General features: G+C 45.9%; 1 protein-coding gene across 5 annotated transcripts in view; it reads right to left on the minus strand.

Moving 5' to 3' along the window:
• Window positions 1-15,949, minus strand: part of ZCCHC2 (zinc finger CCHC-type containing 2) — a 65,740-nt gene extending 49,791 nt beyond the window's left edge. For 2 of the 5 annotated variants that reach the window (XR_009250860.1, XM_058691882.1), the window contains exon 1: window positions 14,467-15,940. Coding sequence is in view for 4 of the 5 variants with exons in the window: in XM_058691882.1 (XP_058547865.1) it covers window positions 14,467-15,423 (957 nt within the window). In the remaining variant the exon portion in view is untranslated. Of the gene's footprint in view, window positions 1-14,466 lie in introns of all 5 variants that reach the window. The other 3 variants (XM_058691883.1, XM_058691884.1, XM_058691885.1) reach the window with 3 other exon arrangements.
• Window positions 15,950-20,303: the final 4,354 nt, after the last annotated feature.

Raw genomic sequence — 20,303 nt, forward strand, 5'->3', positions numbered from 1 at the left:
ACCTCAGTTTCAAGAGACAATTACAATTCTACAAATCTGCAATAAATAATATATGTTAATTTTTATAAATTGTGTAGGGGCGCGTGGGTGGCTCAGTCGGTTGAGCCTCCAACTTCAGCTCAGGTCATGATTTCGCAGCTCATGAGTTCAAGCCCCGCATCGGCTCTGTGCTGACAGCTTAGAACCTGGAGCCTGCTTCAGATTCTGTGACTCCTTCTCTCTCTGCCTCTCCCCCATTCATGCTCGATCGCTCTCTTTCTCTCTCTCTCAAAAATAAATAAAAACATTAAAAAATTTGTAAATAAAAATTGTGTAAATTTAGAAATGAAGTAAAGAGAAGACCCTACGCTTCCCAAGAATCCTAATTGAAAATATTTTGTTCTGGGGCGCCTGGGTGGCTCAGTCGGTTGAGCGGCCGACTTCAGCTCAGGTCATGATCTCGCGGCCCGTGAGTTCGAGCCCCGCGTCAGACTCTGTGCTGACAGCTCAGAGCCTGGAGCCTGTTTCAGATTCTGTGTCTCCCTCTCTCTGACTCTCCCCCGTTCATGCTCGGTCTCTCTCTGTCTCAAAAATAAATAAACGTTAAAAAAAATTTTTTTTAAAAAAGAAAATATTTTGTTCTGCTGTCTAATCCTGCATGCTGGCCTGACCCTGGGTCTGGGCTGCCAGGTTATAGCTCTATTTCTGGGAATAAAGCATCGCATCAGATACTCCTGGGAGCTAAGCTTCAGCCTTATAGTTTGTCTTCCTGTAGAAACTCAAAGAAGTAAGTATTGGTCTCTACAGAACCACTTAATGAGAAGGAAAGCAAAGATCTCTTTGTCAACATCCAATTTCCAAAACATTTAACATGATGGCATTCACCAATTTTCAAAATTACAGTAAAAGGCAGACACAGGAATTCTTCTAACAACAAACTTACCTATATCCTATTCCAGACCATATAATCATTTACTGCAAAGGACTAAAACCACATTGGCCTAACACTGCTCTAAGGACTTCACAAATTGATATGAATAAAGCACTGTAATCCTCTCAAATACCTGTGTTAGCTGGAAGAAGTTTAGTTGAATACACTGACCATTTTTTATAGAATATTTTTCTACACTGCGCATACGTGGTTCATAAATTAAAAATAACACCTTCAAATACAAACGCAAAATATGCAAAAAAAAAAAAACAATCTTCATGTGGGAAATGCAATCAAAACCACAATGAGATACCACTTCACACCTATTAAGATGGCTATAATCCAAAAACACAGAAAACAGCAGCTATTGGCAAGGATGTAAAAAACAGTGAGGCCGTGGTGGAAGGCAGCACAGCAGTCCCTCAAAAACTTAAACAGAGTTACCATATGATCCAGCAATTCCACTCCTAGGTGTATACTCAAAAGAACTGAAAGCAACAACCTGAGCAAATGATTTTTTCCTAGTGGCATCACTCCCAATAGCCAAAAGGTGGAAACTCAAATGCCCCAATGACAGGTGAAGAGACGAACAAAATGTGGCGTATGTACACAACTATTATTCAGCCTAAAAAATACATGTTACAACATGGATGAATCTCGAGGACATTATGCTAAGTGAAATAAGCCAGGCACAAAAGGACAAATATTGTGTAATGCCATTTAAATGAGGTACCTAGGATAGTCACAATCAGAGACAAAGTAGAAATAGTGGTTATCAGCAGGGATGCCTGGGTGGCTCAATTGGTTAATCCAACTTCAGCTCAGGTCATGATCTCACAGTTCATGGGTTTGAGCCCTGCATCAGGCTCTATGCTGACAGCTCAGAGCCTAGAGCCTATTTCAGATTCTCTGTCTCCCCATCTGCCCCTCCCCAGGTCCTGCTCTGGCTCTCTCTCTCTCTCCTCCAAAATAAACATTAAAAAAAAAAAAAAGCAATAGTGGTTACCAGGGCCTAGAGTAAAAAAAAGGGGAAGAGGAATAGTTGCTTAATGGATATAGAGGTTCAGTTTGAGATAAAAGAGAAGTTCTGGGAATGGATAGTGGTGATGTCTGCACAATAATGTGAATGGACTTAATGCTACACTCAAAAAGGTGTTAAAATGGTAGACTTTATGTCCATGTATTTTACCACAACAGAACATAAAAAATGTTTATTTTTTATTTTTTTTAATATATGAAATTTATTGTCAAATTGGTTTCCATACAACACCCAGTGCTCATCCCAAAAGATGCCCTCTTCTTTTTTTTTTTTTTTTTTTAATTTTTTTTCAACATTTTTTATTTATTTTTGGGACAGAGAGAGACAGAGCATGAACGGGGGAGGGGCAGAGAGAGAGGGAGACACAGAATCGGAAACAGGCTCCAGGCTCCGAGCCATCAGCCCAGAGCCTGACGCGGGGCTCGAACTCACGGACCGCGAGATCGTGACCTGGCTGAAGTCGGACGCTTAACCGACTGCGCCACCCAGGCGCCCCAAAAGATGCCCTCTTCAATACGCATCACCCACCCTCCCCTCCCTCCCACCCCCCATCAGCCCTCAGTTTGTTCTCAGTTTTTAAGAGTCTCTTATGCTTTGGCTCTCTCCTACTCTAACCTCTTTTTTTTTTTTTTTTATGTTTAAAATGATTTTATTACGCTGCCTCCACAAATATATTGAAACGATGAGAAAGTAGTTTGCTTCATAATCAAGATCACATTTTTGAAGTCTCAAGTTACACACTTTAATAGCCAAGAAAAGGCCTCTTATTTAATAACCTAGAGAGAAAAATGGAGTTGGAGTTTCTATCTAAGGACATAAGTTCATCAACCCACAAAATACCTACTAATTAAGTCCCACCCCTCACAAATGTCAGCATGCATCAATGCTATAAAACCATTTACAGCAGTTAGACTAAGTTTAGAAACTATCTAAATTTTTATTAAACTAATAAAATTGTAAATTTTATAATCTAATGCCTCATGAGCCACAGAGGTCACAATCAAGTTTACTGATCTCAAAGGTGAATAACTCTCCATTCTTCCGTCTCCCATTGCCACGTGTCACATATGCTTTCTTAACTCTGAGTAGGGGGAAGGGAGCCATAAAATATGGGAACTACTGGTTTAATGGAATCTTATAGACAGGAATTACACCCACTGTTCTATCAAGTTCAGATTCCTAGGAAAACACACGATAGATGACATGGCAGAATTGGCATTCTACAAAGACTAGTTAGGTGAAAGTGTTAGGACCAAGTGAAAAGTGGAGAATTTTCCTCTGCTTGGATTAAGAAGATGAAGCTTAAAAATTCTAAGCCTGCAAAATATGCACAGGAACACAAAATACATTAGAATGCGTGTGCTCTTCTTTCTGTAACTCATCCGAGCAAAGCCTTTTCTGTCTATGGCATGTCTGCACTAAGAGCTCCTGGTGAGCTCAAATCCACATGTCACGTAACACAGGCAGGCTGGACAGGTCGTTCATTCCAGAGATTACTCAGATCTCAGTTTTATACATGCATATCCATCCCAACTATTGACGTGGGATGTCTCAAATGTAGGGAAAGTCTGTGAAACAGTCAAGTGGCTGGACAGACACTCTTCTCTGGTAATAAACTCCATCTACAAATAAAAGGAGGCCAATGTGACCGTTGTTCTGTTCTTTGTAGATGGAGTTTATTTTGGCTCATCTAACAATCTTCTACATGTTTCCTTTAGTCCCCTGATGTAGAATAAATTTAAAAATACCAAGATGGGGCACCTGAGTGGCTCTGTTGGTTAAGTTTGTGACTTCAGCTCAGGTCATGATCTCACGATTTGGGAGTTCGAGCCCTACATCAGGTTCTGCACTGACAGTGAAAGGCCTGCTTGGGATATTCTCTCTCTCTCTCTCTCTCTCTCTCTCTCTCTCTCTCTGCCCCTCCCCCGCTCATGCTATCTCAGAGTAAATAAAACTTTAATTAAAAAATAAACCAAGGAGGGGCACCTGGGTGGCTCAGTCGGTTAAGCGTCCGACTTCAGCTCAGGTCACAATCTCGCCTAACCCAGTGAGTCAGTGAGTTCGAGCCCCGCGTCGGGCTCTGGGCTGATGGCTCAGAGCCTGGAGCCTGCTTCCAATTCTGTGTCTCCCTCTCTCTCTGACCCTCCCCCGTTCATGCTCTGTCTCTGTCTCAAAAATAAATAAACGTTAAAAAAAAAAAAAACCCAAGGCAATCTGTATTTTTTAAAAAAGCAGAAATTAAGACTGTCTCAGCTTTTTAAAAATGTACAAACTGGGGCGCCTAGGTGGCTCCGTCGGTTAAGTGTCCGACTTCGGCTCAGGTCATGATCTCACAGTTCGTGAGTTTGAGCCCCGCATCGGGCTCTGTGCTGACAGCTCAGAGCCTGGAGCCTGCTTCGGATTCTGTGTCTCCCCCTCCCTCTGCCTCTCCCCTGCTTGTGCTCTGTCTCTCTCTCTCTCAAAAATAAATAAACTTAAAAAATTTTTTAAAAAATGTACAAACTTCTTCAGACGTCTGTATATTCATCCAGTGAGACAGAGAGTGCTAACATTACTACACAACAACCTCCTGTTAAGGTTTTGTGGTAGATTAAATATAGCTAGAAATACTTTGATACCCCTTCCACTGAAAGGTGGACCTAATTCCACAGCCAGCGGGTCTGGGCTGGCTCTCGAGGCTTGCGTGAACAACAGAATGAGGGAAGGAACATTCCGGGATGGGAGAGGGCAGGGCAAGAAAGCTTGCAAGCCGGGGCCTACCGAGACACCGTGTAAGAAGTGCCACTGCCCTGAGGATGCCACGCTAGAGAGACCACACTGAGAGAGGACCTCCAGTCCCCAGCTGCATCTCCGGACACCCCACAACAGATGAGCCGTCCTTGCTCTTAGCGGCCTGTCTAAATCCCTGGCCCACAGAACTGTGAGAAACCATAACAAAATGGTGTTGATTTAAGCCAGTAAGTCTGGGGATAACTTGTTACACAGTTACAGATTTTAAACTCTCTTCTTTCAATAACCAAGGCTGCAACTAAAGCAGCTATTATTCATGCAAGATTCATAGAAAGCCTCGAATGTTAGAAAATGATTCGTTACTAGCAACAATACTGAGATGGCAAATTGTATCCATTTCGGTGGAAAAAGAGGGAAGAAGCTGGGAAGGATGTGAGAGCTACTGACTCCTCTTCAAGAGGCTGTGGGGGACCAGGCAGGCGCCTGCCTCATGTCTACTCCATGAAAGAGTGCACCCCAACCCAAAGTTCTGTCTGCACCACCTTCCAGCACATGAGGAAAGGCAGAGGCCGTGTGAGAAGAGACGAGACTGGTAAGCAGCGTGTGAAAGCCGTACCGTCCGTGACTGCAGCACCATTCAGAGGAGGGACAGCGACACTCAGCCGCTCCAAGACCGCCCAGGTGCATCTCTGCTAGGATCGCAGGCTCACTTCCTTCCGAACTTAGTGTGGCTACAAGTGTGGGGATAAGGTGATTCATCAAGATGAATGTGGCAGAAAGAACCTTCTTAAAGCCAGGGTAAGTGCACTCTAGCTACTGAATGGGGGCGGGGAGAGAGGGCAGACAGGTCACTGAGCCCGCGTGTATTCTCTACCACCACGGCCCCCAGACCGGACTTGGCCACAGCGACTGCAGCTACGCGAGCTCTCCTCACCATGACACTTGTGCACTAACGGCAGTGACCGGTGCAGAGTAGGGGTGGACTACAACTGGGTGGGTGGCACACGATGACAGATGCAAACACCACTGTATCTTTCTGTGTATTTTGCAGAACTCTGTGAATTCATCACAAATTTAAAAACCATTAAAATTGTTGAAGTTATCTTTTCCAGAGAACTGAACTCGCAGGATGTGCAATTAGGGAAGCTGGCAAAAGAATGCTAAGGGCGGACGCCTGGGTGGCTCAGTCAGTTAAGCGTCCGACTTCGGCTCAGGTCATGATCTCACAGCTTGTGAGTTCAAGCCCCACATCGGGCTCTGTACTGACAGCTCAGAGCCTGGAGCCTGCTTCAGATTCTGTGTCTCCCTCGCTCTCCGCCCCTCCCCTGCTCGCAATGTGTCTCTCTTGCTCTCTCCTTCAAAAATAAATAAACATTAAAAGAAAAAAAGAAGGCTGATAAAGAAGGCTACTGAGGAGGAGAGCAGTGGAGAATGGAAGACAAGCGAGGGCAGCAGTTTTCACTCCAGGAAACGTCACTGGCCTTGAGGTTTTCCTTGTAAAACTGCCTTCAGGTTGCTGCTTTCAACGTGAATAGTGCCATGTGTAGGTGGCATGTGTAGCTGACATGTGGACAGGTGGGAACTATACTGGACCACAAACTACAAAGGTATGGAAGGCCGGACAAAGGTATGGACAGCCTTTAGCTCCGGTGGGGAAACATTCCTGGAAGCATGCAGAAATGGAAGCTTACAGAGTTCAGAAAGGATCCTTGACAGTGACTTATCGGTTGGTAAATGTGACAGATTGAGAAACACTGCATTAGGAGGACTGTGTTTAACGCCACCTGTTAGAGGAGGCACCTTCCCTAACTAACAAAGCCACACACCGTGGCGGTCATGAGGCACCCTCTCTGTACGCATGATGGCCTCTTCCACAAGAAGTAGTCTCCAAACACTATGGGATCATGTTGTCGCTTCGAGGACCAGCAGTGAATTTCAATAATTTGATACGCCCCTTCCCAAAAGACAATTATATCGGGGTAAAGTTATGTCTCTTTACTATCCCAACAAGATATTCCTAATAAGAAACAAAAACTCCCCCAACTCTTAGACTGTAGATGGCTCACTTCAGTGACCAAAATAAGTTTTCAATTTTCTGATCCTAAGCAAGGTCCTATCTCAACTCCGTATCTGACTCCTGCTGGTCCTCAAACAAATCATAAATTGGAACTCAACTACGAACAACTACTCAAATAAGAAAATGGTTTGTAATTTATGACTTTTTCCATTCTATCAAACATCATCCATACGTTTGCACCAATTTATACCCCCTCCCCACACACACACAAAACTTAGTTAATATGGACTATAAATGGTCTGATTTTAAAAGAATAATAAATACACCTACTCAGCATTTCCTCATTGAAGATTCAGTTCAAATATATACTGTTCTATGCTTTTCACCTAAAGAAGCAATTCCTTTTATGATTTCCAAAAAAGTTGTGCCTAGACTATATAGCTACAAATACTGTTAAAGTAGCTGAAAAATAGAAGTCCTACAAGACAAAACAACAACAACAACAACAACTTCCTAATGTACTTTGTTTTAAAGTAATTTATCATATTGGTATTTATCAGAGCCATGTCTAAAAAGCCTAAGCATAGGAAATTTTAAGTGATTTTGTATGATATATGCAATGCTGACCAAAAAAAAAAAAAAAAGGGACACGATGTCTAAGCCTTTGGGGAACTTAAAATCTAGGAGGAAAGGTCAATTTTATAAGTTAAAAATATTTCAAAGTAATATTTTTGGGAAAAAAACAGAAAAAAATCATAGAAGTACCAAATTTACAGCACAGAATATACATGCTACTGGAATTCAGAAGCAGCAAAGAATCACAGAGGCAATTCCAGCAAACGTCATGCAAGAGGTGATGACATAGGCCAGCTTTGACTGGGAGGCATGATGTATGAAAAAAGTGGGAAAAAGGGATTTGGGGTCCCAAGACCTACTGGAGGCCAGGCTCCATCCGTCACTGTGAGGCAGGTGAGATGATCAAATACTACTTTAGGAAGACACACTGGCAGGAGTATCCAACAGGTAAGAGGTAGGAGGGCTGAAAGAAGTGGAATCCGTCAGGAATAAAGTCCCAAAAGAGAACGGTGACAGCAAGGATGAGGAAAGAGTAGATTCGGGGTAGGAGGGGAAGAGAGGATTAAGGTCATCAAGCAAATCAGAGTGATAAGAAGTAAAATCGCTCCCTGAGAGAACCAGATTAGTCTGGAAGATTTTTTTTTTTTTTCCTGAATCAACGATTCACGCTTTTCACACACATCACGTTTAAAGAAAGCGTCAGTGGCTGTTCTAGGAAGACATACCACTGGCGCGCACACACGTCTCCTCAACGGCTTTCACAGCAGCGTGGTGACAACCTTTTCCTCTCACCGGACCGTCAAGGTCCCCTGTAACCCAAACCCTATCAGCTCTTCCAACTTTTGCATTTCTGTTCATCCACTGCAAATTGTGCTATTCCCTCTTTGAACGATGGACAGATCAAATGATATATACAACTCACCCTTGTCTGCCAAGCATTTTCACACACGTGATCAGGTTCATCTTCACAGCGATTACATGCAAGAAACGGCGACGATACCCCTACTTTATTCGGAGCAGCCTGAAACTTGTGAAGACCAAACAACTTGCCAAAGTGACCTTTTTAAAACCTAAATCTGACCTCAAATAAATTACTTCTTGAATAAGCATGGAACACTCCGAACGAGCCAAGACATTTAGAGGGGAATGAGAGGCCAAATGTTCCCTGGAGCACAGGAAGAACAGAAGGGAAATGGACTACGGGGCACCCAGCAGCTCTGCCACCTAAAACACAAACACGCTTCCAGAGTGACTGTTTACATAGACTGCATGAAGGAGGCTTTTGTGACAAGGCATCCTCTGTTACAAGTCCTCCATAATGAAAAAAAGTTGATAAAAGTGAAGCTCAGTCTGCTTCCGGGGTAGTGCAGGTCTTTTTTTGCTCTTACCAACAAAAAAAAAAAAAAAAAAAAAAAAAAAAAAAAAAAAAAAAAAAAAAAAAAAAAAAAATTAATACCTCAAAGAAAGACAAAAATAATCAGCTTAAAAATTAGCCAATTTAATAGCTTCTATAGAAAAAGTATAAAATGTTCCTTTAAGTGCATGGATTCCAAGCTGTGCTCTGAAGTAACAAACAATCATATAACTTAAAAAAAAAACTGCAAAATAGCTTTAAATTATAGGCCAGTTTCCTAGCTAAATGTGAAAACCGGATAAAGATTTAAGTATGGTTGCCTGGGAGTTAATGATAATCCAAATATGGAATACATATATTCCCCTATTCCTATCCCCAAACCCAATATGGAGAAAATATGTACTTCAATAATTTGTGACCCAGAGAAATGCTTCCTTTGGGTTTATTTGTAACACACTGGATCTCTATAATGTAAATATTAAAAATAACTGCCCCAGGGGCACCTGGCTGGCTTAGTTAGCAGAGCGCACGATTCTTGATCTCAGGGTCATGAGTTCCGGCCCCACGATGGGCATGGAGCCTACTTAATTAAAAAAATAAAATAACAAATAACAAATAACTGCCCCAAATACATGGCTCAAACACTACCTTTCCAATTACCCATCCTTCCTGAACACCAATCAATTTAGAGGTATGATAATAGAGAATATGAAAAATATTGTATCATATGGACTTTTATTAAGTGGTGAAGAGAAAAAAAACACGTCCGTTCCTGAAAACCACTGATTTAACCATCTGGATGGTGGCATCTCAGTGGAAAAGAAAAATGCATTGAGCATCATTCTCAAGAGAACGTTCATGCTCAAGACAGGATGCGAATTATTTTGCATCTTATCTCATTAATTCAATCACCACAACCTGAAATGAAAGTTATTATCCCCATTTCGAAGATAAAACTGAAGCTCAGGGACTTAAGTAGCCTGGTTAATGTCACAGAGCTGCAGAGTAGGAATTTAAGCCAAGTCTAGTGCTAAACGGGCTATCACCCTTCAAGGCCTTTGGTAGCCTCTAAGGCACACTTCCCGTGCCCTGCCCCACAAAAATACCATAAAAGGTGTAGATATACCATACTAGTTAATTTGAGGAAAAGAAGTTGCTTCCTTCCCATCTCCACCACCCTCTCCTCCTACTGTGGTCTAAGAAAGACTTTCCCTACACAGTGGAGGATCTCAGTCACTCCCATTTTTCTACGAAAATAATCACTAACTCTGATATTCTCAAAGCCTCTTTCAAATGGCATTTATTAGCTGAGCTGCTTGTATACTTCGCTGCTGCCAAACCAACCTAAAATTTCCTATAAAAGGCACGGCTGCTTCTGCTCCCCACTCCCAGTCTGTGAGACGGTCTACCCACTCTTCTCCCATCACCCTCCAGACAAGACTTAACTTTTACCGATAATTGCCAACATTTATTGAAGATCATGCGTCAGACGTTATTCTTCAAGCACTCGTTCGTTTAATCCTCACAATCTCACCTAAGTACTGTTATTATCCCCACAGTAGGAGTGAGGAAAGCCTTCTTAGCGCCCACTGCTCCAGTGACACTGTTCATTTAAAAATCCCCCAGCAGTGGCCAACAATTAAATAAAAGTATTTACTACCTGGGAGATTAGAGCCGTTCTTAAAAATCACTTTCAGAAAGAAAGCATCTTGTTAGTGCCTAATATAATAACAGCAGAAATCCTGACCGCTGACTTTTCTCTTATTTTTAGACAGTGCTCTCATAGGATAGCTGCCACATACACATGCTGGTTATCTCAGAGTAGGAGCCTTTATGCTAAAACTCTTTTTGAAGTCTTCTTTTCCAGGTCCCAACACTACCAGTACACTACGTGTTCTATACAAATGAGTTGAGATTACTGCTCTGTCAGGTACCACGTGGCTAATAAACCTGTGCCATGAGGAAGCCACAATTTTGCAAAATTTCCTTTTTTTTTTTTTTAGTATCTTGGTTGATTTTTCTAAGGACCCACGGCCACTTAATACTTTTTTGAATTCAAGTATGTTTTTTGTGAGTCCAAATAACATTAAATACTATCTACTGCACTAAATACTATCTGAAAATTTCAGTTTCTAAGCTTTATTCAAGCTATCTGCCAAGCAACTATGTTTTGAGGATACTGAAAACACGACCTGCAGAGAACACACCCAAACCAACAATATTAACCACTAACCACTCCTATGATAGCTTATGTATTTTATGTTTTTCTGCCTTTGTGCTGTTAATTGGGGGCTAAATCTCCAAATGCAGAATATCCATTTTGATGAACTGAGCGTCGTTATGCATGCAAAGATAGGAAGCTTGGCTGTCTTTCCTCTTTTCAATGAAACAGCAACAAAACCAGTATCTTTTAAAATACAGTTTTTTGTTGCTACTGTTAACAAACCACTAAGTTTGGGTCCCCACTAATAAGGGACCCATTTTTAAAAGTGATTTTTTCCAGGTATGCTACATATGCAGTCTGTAACTTTATTAACAGAACTACGTCAGTCGCACAAATTTCCTAAAACACTTAATACTGTATGTTGAATTTTATGTAAGTGACTGGCAGTCCACAGCACTTGAAGAACATGAACTTCACGCACAAGTCTCCTAAAGGCAATACTTAAGCTATAATCCAATGTAACATTTACTCTAAATCACATAACAAAACTCAAGACATGTTACTTTTAAATATAAATATCTACTTAAATCTTTCATTTGTCTAAAATGAACTAATTAGCATATTCTACTGGTAAGTTTGTGGACTGTCACCTCGACTACTTGCATCGTAACGACGGTATGTCACCACACACTTGCTGACACTGGTCAACCTGAAAGGCATATAATTAACATAAAATTCGTATTAAAGCACAGATTCTACTAGTTTTTTTACACAAAAATTTCAAAAAGAAGCTGTTGCATATTAGGTATCGAATACAAGTCTTGAAAGAGCCAGAAACGCTATTCCGGGCCAGTACACTTATTCTAATGGAAAAGGAAATTAATTCCACTTTACGTGCGTTTTGTATGGATCAAAGTAATAAGAAACGGAATGATTCCTGGCGGAAAGTTACACACGTGTCTGAAAGGTTACTTCCGGGGCAATGAAAGGCTGCCACACGAATTTCCCCTTGCCTTGCTCAGAGCACAGCGTCCACGTGGTTCTCCACTCAGCCCCGCGCCCCGGGCGGCCTAGCCCTCGGAGGCCTCAGGGAGCCCCGGGGAGGCGCGGCCCGGCCTCAGCCCGCCCCCCCAGGGGCGGGGCCGGCGCGCCAGTCACGTGGGCGGCCGCAGCCGCCATCTTGCAGGGAGGGGGAGGGGAGGTGCCCCGACGGATGGGTCCCCAAACGCGTCCGCCTGTCCGCGGCGGCGCGTGACCCGGGGGCCCTCGGACGCGCAGCGGCGCCTCCTCGAGAGGGACGTGCCACACTCGGGCGCCTCGCTGCAGACTCCGAGGTGGGCCCTCTCCCGCCGGCCGCGCACAGCCGGCGGAAGGCCGAGGACCAGCTGGTCTGGACTGCAGCGAATGAAAATGCAAATCTACCCACCCCCATCAACCGCCTTTAGAGCGACAGCTTGGGAGCAACAAAATCCGCGGAAATGTCTTCAGGGCCAGAACAAGCCACAGATGAGGGCCACGGAGTCCACGCTAACAAGAGGAAAGTGCGGGCTCAGAACAATTTAATGAGACGTGAATGATTTGCTACGGTAACCCTATGCTAACCGAGAAAAAAGTTCATCACGCCACCGATGTCTAAAAATAGCCTTCAGCGTCACCTGTAGTACGTGTATCCCCTATGATTTCTTCACTCATTTCAACTGATGGCCCTAGCACAGGGCACTGCCTGAGAAATAATGTCCTGAAATTAATGGCAGAGTGCCCGACCTCACTTTGCCCACTCCTCCCAGCACTCACTGGATGCCAGAAAAGGCCACACACTGCAGTCAAGATAAAAATCTCATTATTCTAGGTTGCACGTATCTCTCCCCTTCTCTAGTCGCCTTCAGACCCTCTCATTACAAGCAAAATTTAAAGGAAAAACAGACTCCTGGCAGTTAAAATCAGAAATCGGTTATCCTTGCGGGAATGATATGAATGGAATGATATAACTGTTCCACTGTGAGGCATTTTTACTATATCTACGATCTAAGATTATCTCGGCGATATATAAGAAATTTTAAAAAATAAGACATAAGTATTGCTTCTGATTTCAGGCTTTCTTCTCCAAATTTAACAGTGACTTATACGACTTTTTGGAATTATTTTAGTGAGTAGGCTAGGAGTGGAAAAGGACTTTTATCAACAGTGTACACAGTTGCATATTACTAGTAAATACACACTACATGACCAAATTTCAAGTTCACCAAGAAAATAGAGTAGTAGCATTACTACATTGGAGTTGGATAAAATACATCCTACAATGTGAGTCACTTCATAGAAGCCTCATTTTAAAAAGGAGGGGCTCAGCCTAGATTATTGCCAAATCCCTTCTAGCTCCTGAATTCCTCCATTCGATGGATATGGAGTCCACACAGCCCTTAGAAAAATTACAAAGTCCGGTTTTAGTTCCAGAGTACTGAAAGGTACATAAGACACATAAATTGAATTAACTTTCAAGAAGGGAAAGGAAAAAATCCCCTTTTCCAGTAGATCATCCAAGTTGAAAAGGATGGCAACCAAATTACTACCTTTTAAATAACTGTGCGCCACGAAAATAAAGTTATTGTACATAGTTTTTACTCTATTGCACACAGTTTTTACTCTGAAGCCTACTCTCCTCCCCTCCATTACGTTGTTAGGATCAAGGGTTTCATATTGGGCCTAGATTATTATTAGATGCTTTTACAGCTCTACATAATTTCATCTTCGTTTATGTTTGAGACAAGTGATTCATCTGGGTTCTTGTCGACTACATTTTGGTGTTTAACAACTTTTAGAAAACAACATTTATGCCTACATTAAAGGCCCGACAAATACCCCTGCTTCAAATATGTAGGCAAGACTGAAGCCTGATAGAAAATAAATTATGCCAGAGGTAAAGGGCGTGAGCAGCCAGCTCTAAGACAGTTTTTGTTGTTGTGGTGGTTTGTTTGTTTGTTTGTTTTTACCCAGACAACCTGCGCTAATACCCATCCAGTTTGAGTCGATTCGCTGCTCTCCACCTCAGGGTTTTTTCTGGGAACATCAAGTTAGAATCAGGAGCCAAAAGACCCTACGACCCCTTTAAACTCAGCATTGCCGGAGCGAAAAGAGCCCCTTTGTGCTGAAGACACGGGCAGCACGCCGGGAGCGCACCTTTGGAACACCTCTGCGAGGGGATAAGGCAGAGCTTTAAACTGTAACCAGAGCGCCAGATGGCGAGAAAGAGAAGGCGCTGCCCGGGGCCAGACTGCAGCTAACAGTCTCCTTTGCGCTTCGCCTTTCCCAGCACCTGGGGCGAGAGATGCTCCAAGTCAAAAACGTCCCGAGACCTTGCCTCGGAGAGGGGGACCGGGCTGAAAGCTCCATGTTTTCCGTGGCAACTCCGGCACGGAAGAGACTTCTAGAGCATTCTGTTATGGCGGGTGCCTGAGTGTGCATGGGGGGGGGGGGGAGGGGGGGGAAGGGTGGGAGAGTGGAACTGAACCGCCCAGCAGAACGAAGATTAGTTAGTGTTACGGGCTGGGAGCCGTGGGGTGGGTATTCCGAGCCACCTGCGCCGGGTTGAAGCTCGGCCAAGACGTATCCGAAAGCCAGGCCGGGGAGGCCGCCGGGGCGGTGACCGCAACGCGGGTGCCCGGAGGCTCGCGCGCCTTACCTGGGCCCGGGGGCCGGCAAAGTTGCACGGCTCCACCTCCACCTCTGCGTCCTCGGGCCCCCCGCGGAGCGCGGTGCGGAGCCTCTCCAGGTGCTCCCTCAGGGTGACCCGCTGGTGGAAGGAGAACGCCGGGTGCAGCGAAGCCATGGTGAAAAGCAGCAGCAGTTCCTCCTGGGCCCTGAAGCCCAGCCCGCCGCCGGGCCGGGGCTCGGCGCCGCTGCCTTCCGGGCCGGAACCGTCCTTCTCTGCGTCCTCCTCGCCTTCGCCGTCCTCCCCGCGCTCGCCGGGCTCGTCCTCCGCGCCGCCCCGCGAACCCTCGCCCCGAACCGCGCGCAGACTCTTGAGCACCGAGTCCACCTGGGGCAGGAGGCGGTGCAGGCGACCGGCGGCCTCACGGTTCTCCGAGCCCAGCAGCGCCAGGTAGACGATGAGGCGCGAGCGCACGGCGGGCTCTCGGAAGTCGGCCAGCGGCCCGGGGTCCGAGAGGCCGTTGGCCTTAGCCTCCGAGTCGCGCAGGTAATGGTAGTCCTTGCGCGCCAGGTCCTCCAGGCACGAGCCGAGGAAGCGCAGCTCCAGCGGGTTACACAGGTCCAGCAGCCCGCACATGAACTCCAAGCGCTGCGCCGAGCCCAGCACCAGCCCAAACCACTCGTACACCCGCTCCTGCTCGCGCAGCGCCGCCGCGGGCCCGCCGCCGCCGCCCGGCATGCCCGCCCCCGCCGCTGCTCCGCCAGCAACAGGCGGCCCGAGCCCCCGGGGCGGCGGCGGCGGCGGCGGCGGCGGCGGCGGCGGGGGGCCCCGCGGCGGGCCCGCGGGAGGCGGCGGCGGGGGGCGGCAGTCCCGGCGGCGGCGCGGCGGCGCCTTAGCGCCCGGCCGTGCGTCTGCCTCGGGCTCCTCCGCCTCGGGCGGCGGCTCCACGGGGTGCGTCGGCTTCAGCGGCAGCTTCATCCTCAGCATCCTCGGCTAAGGCGGCGCGGACATGCGAGCGGGGGCGGGCAGGCGGGCGGGGCCGGCAGGGGGGGGCGGGAGCCGAGGCGGCGGCGCTGCCGTCAAGAGCTGGGCCCCTCCATGCCGCCGGGGGAGGGCCGGGGCCGGGGCCGGGGGCGGGTCTCGGCCGGCGAGGGGGGCGGTGGCCGGCCGGCGGGGTCGCTGGCGTCGTCTTCCCGGGCCGGAGGCGGGGCGTGCCCGCGGCGGCTCCTCCCCCTGGGCTCCGCGCCGGCTCTAGGAGCCCGAGTGCGGGTGGGAGCAAGCAAGCGAGTGTGTTCTCCTTCCTCCTCCCTCTCTCCCGTCGTCCGCACTGGGCTGGGGCGGCGGCGCCTGAGCGGTTCCCTCGCGAGCCGGTGTGGACCCAGCGGCTGGGAGAGGAGGAGGAGCGGCCGGGCTGGGCGGAGACGCTTGCGGACTCCGCGCAGGCACCTCAGCCAATCAGAGGCCAGAGTTGACGGTTGCGTAGTTCTCCCCGCCCCCAAGGGCTGCCTCTTCGAGAAGCCACGCCCGACTGCTACGCGACCGCCCCTCTCTCTCGGCGGCTTCCGCGCGGTCCTAATATCTGGTCTTTGCTAGCTTAGGGTAGGACGTTGGTGGGACGGTGGGGCGGTGGCCGGATCGCTAGGTGCGCCGAGCGCGGCGAGTATCTTGCGAGGTCCACGTGAGAGTACTAACGGGGGTCATTTCACGTTTTCCGAGGGCCCTAGCCCTGTTTTTGACTACTGACTCCCCTGTTCTGTCTCCTCGCCTGGGCCACCGCCCCACCTCGGCCAGCGCCGTTCGCCGCACTGAACATGTCCTACGAGTGGAGGTTCTTCTGAAGTGAGCGCGCTAACCCAAGGCGAGCTCTTTCAGTCTCCACAGCCTGGCCGACTTTCGGGTAGTCAGCAGTGGCATAATTCCCACCGCAACTTCACAAGGATCGGTTGTGTTGACTCTCTGAGTTGCAGATCGGGGAACTGGCTCGGGAGGCAGGATTGTGGCTGTGGTTAGGGGGCCCGGACGCCTCAAAGCTGAGCGAGCGCCCACGGCGTGTGCCGGCTGCAAGGTGCGGAGATGGGGACGCGCGGCCCTGGGGGCGCGGAGGCGACGCGACCCGAGGAGTTCCGCGGCCTCTGGGCGGAGTGGGGGGCGTGCTGATGTGGACGCCGCTGGCCTAACGGTTACCTCTGATCTGTAACGCTTTTGGGAAATCATTTCCACGACAGTTTAGCAAAAGTCCCTCTCCGCCCGCGCCTCCATCTTCTGGGGATCGTTTTACTTGCTAAATAACGTTTCTGTGCCTGACGCCAACATTTTGGATCCTTGTGCCCGTGTAAATTCCCTGTGATTCGAACTTAATAAGATACCACCTTGACAGGCTCTCAACTTTATTTATTTTTGTTTAGTTTTTTTTTTTATATTTTAAAGGTTTGAGTACCTTCAAAATGTCTTTCTCACGTTGTGGCTTTTTTTTTTTTTTTTAACATAGCCCCAATTTTTAGTACTTATCTGGATTTTCTGAAGGTTAATTTGAAAAGGTGGGATTACTTTTAAATCCTTTTTAAGTCTTACTACAGCTGTATAGTAGGAGTATGTAAAAAACAGAAATGCCACTGTAACTCTGATGAGATACTGGGGCATCTGTGGGAGAGCATTCGCTGAGCCCTTTATCTCACGTTTATGCCCTAAGAAGCTAATTTATAATTCAGTAAAAGGCTGAACTGAAGCCTAAAATCAGTTTCAGCAATAAAGCAGGGAGAAGGAATTATTTTCAACACATTTAAGATTGACAAAGTATATGAGAGCCATTCTTCCACGTAATTTACTAATTCTTTACATTCTTTGCGTGTTACGTAGAAATCATTACAATCAGGAGAAAACTTTGTTAAGGACTGTTAATTAACAATCCTTGCTCCCTTTTGCTGTCAGCTTCAACTTCCCTGGAATCTTCTACTCTATCTCATCTACTCCCACATTTCTAAAGCTCAGGGTGAAATACCTTAGGCAACCAATAATCGTCTTAGTCTGGCTGGATACAGGTCTGTATTGAGTCACCTGTCCAGATTGGGATATCATGTGTAGTAAGGTAATACTTAACCTTGGGAGGCATTTTTCCATGTAACTCAGGCAAAAGGTCTTTACATTTTCCTTGGCAACAGGAAGCCATTTGGTAGGAACTCTCAACAATACTTGACCCATAAATTTTATATTAGAATTGAGATTTGTAAAAATAATAATGTTGACCTTTGTCCTTCTATCTTTGGCCAACATTAGAAAATTCAGTGATCCAAGCTTTTGAATATATATGACGTGTATAAAATGATTTAATATTCTGGTTATCATCATCCATCAGGTGCACAATTTGCCATTTACCCCCCAGTGCGTTGTTTCAGAGCCCTCTTTCCATACTGCAACTCACTAGACCAGGCCTCAACTTTTTTCCAACTTTTGTATGTGAAAGAGAGAACACATTGTCTGGGTAAGAAGAATGTACTGCATGCTTTTCTGGGAGCAGCCCAGATGGAAATCCCAGGATGAGATGTAGGCGTGTTTCATTGGGAAAACTACCCAGATGATTCTAATAAGATGCCCTAGGAAGGTATTCCTCCCACCAGGCCTACCTATTGAGAACTCCTGATCTAGATTCTCTGGTATTTTACATAATTCCTGGATAATTATTCAGATAGGACAGATATTGGTACTGTGGTAACGGTGGGAGTATGTTGTATCGAAATTGTTCGAGGAATATGTGCCATAAAAGACATCTTTAAGGACACAAAGTAGTGCTATTGTCTCGTCTCTAGATGATATTTAAGGCATATTCAGTGTACTATTTAATGCACATTCACTGTGTTTATTTGCTTCTTCGCAATGAAAGAGGATATTATTGACATTACTGCCTAAACGTTTATACGTAACCAGAAAACTGGTTTCAAGTTATGATTCTACTTTGGATTAAGATACTAGCCAGTGATAGAGGATTGAGCAGAGACTTTGCAACCCTCCCTTCTGCAATCGGGTTACTGTAAGAAATTTCAGCAAAAGCACAGTTAATTGAATGGTTCAGAGCACACTAATAATGATACCTACTCTATAAGAAGGATGCCCAAAGACAGCTACTTCTAGCTCAGACGAAACTAGTAATCTCATCCATACCAAGGATTTGTTCTTTCAGTGTTTGTGAGGGTTGACTTACTTGCTCCCTCTCCCACTACATCTGTTTCCTCCATTAGAACAGAAGTATCTTAACATCAGTCTTATTCAATTTTATTTTTTGCCATCTGGAACACAGTTGCTGTTAATGAATGTTTGCCGAGTAAACAAACAATAATGCACCAGGAACGAAAAGTAACTGCCAACTACTTCTGGGGTTACCTGAATCTTTTCTTTGTTCATATCTAGAAGGGAAAAGAAAACATTTGTGTTCCAACATTGCCAGACTGGTACTGAGACTCATTCTACGTGAATTGGCTTAGGTTACATGCCCATTACTGATTATTCAATGGAGCCACAGAAGTGGAGTCAGCTTTGTCAGAACAATGTCGGTCCCCCACCCCCCCCCCCCCAAAAATCCAGGTCTGTTGGAAAGAAGCAAGGAAAACATAGATGCTAAGGAAGCAATATGTATGTCCAAAGCCATTGTTCTTACAGTCTATACCTTCGATCACTTAAATTGTCAAGGATTTAAGGTACCTCAAAAATAAATTTTTATGTAGTTCATGTTGTTGTTTAGTTATATCATACATTTAAGAGTTATTAAATAATATCTTTAAAGATTGCAGTTAAAAAGCTGTTAAGTTCTTGGAAACAACACAGATGAATTATTCATTGATCTATAACTTAAGGAAAAAATTGTATATTTAAAATTAAAAAGCTGGGGCGCCTGGGTGGCGCAGTCGGTTAAGCGGCCGACTTCAGCCAGGTCACGATCTCGCGGTCCGTGAGTTCGAGCCCCGCGTCGGGCTCTGGGCCGACGGCTCGGAGCCTGGAGCCTGTTTCCGATTCTGTGTCTCCCTCTCTTTCTGCCCCTCCCCCGTTCATGCTCTGTCTCTCTCTGTCCCAAAAATAAATAAAAAACGTTGAAAAAAAAAATTAAAAAAAAAAATAATAAATAAAATAAAATAAAAAAATTAAAAAGCTATGTCTTGGTAAGGTTTATAAAAGCACGCTATAAGACATGTTTGACATAGAAATCATCAGTATTGATGCTATGACAGTATTCTCATTGGTAAGGTAGGAATCCATGCCCAACATGGGTGTATGGCACCTTTTCTGGAAGATTAGTGTTTGGATAAATTCAGAGTCTCCCTAGAGTTGTGGCTTCATTTGTCAGGAAGATTCTTAGGAACTTAGATTTACCAGGTGGCCCAAGTCCTCCCACTTGTACATTGAAACTTTTGGAGAAGCCCTGGAATCCACCAACCTTCGTTTTTTATTTTTTGTTATGTTTATCTATTTTTGTGAGAGACAGCACGAGCGGGGCATGGCAGAGAGAGAGGGAGACACAGAATCCGAAGCAGGCTGCAGGCTCTAAGCTGTCAGCACAGAACCCCACAGGGGGCTCGAACTCACACACTGTGAGATCATGACCTGAGCGGAAGTCAGATGCTTAACCGACTGAGCCACCCAGACGCCCTGAGAATCCACCAATCTTTGAAGGCTGTCTGGAAATAAACTTGATTCTAAAGTAGATTGGTTAGGAGGCACCTGGGTGGCTCGGTCGGTTAAGTGTCTGACTTCGGCTGAGGTCATGATCTTGCTCAAGCCCTGCACTGGGCTCTGTGCTGACAGCTCAGAGCCTGGAGCCTGTTTCATTCAGATTCTGTGTCTCCCTCTCTCTCTCTCTCTCTCTCTCTGCCCCTCCCCCA

Source organism: Neofelis nebulosa, chromosome 11, assembly GCF_028018385.1.
Source record: "Neofelis nebulosa isolate mNeoNeb1 chromosome 11, mNeoNeb1.pri, whole genome shotgun sequence".
Taxonomy (NCBI): domain Eukaryota; kingdom Metazoa; phylum Chordata; class Mammalia; order Carnivora; family Felidae; genus Neofelis; species Neofelis nebulosa.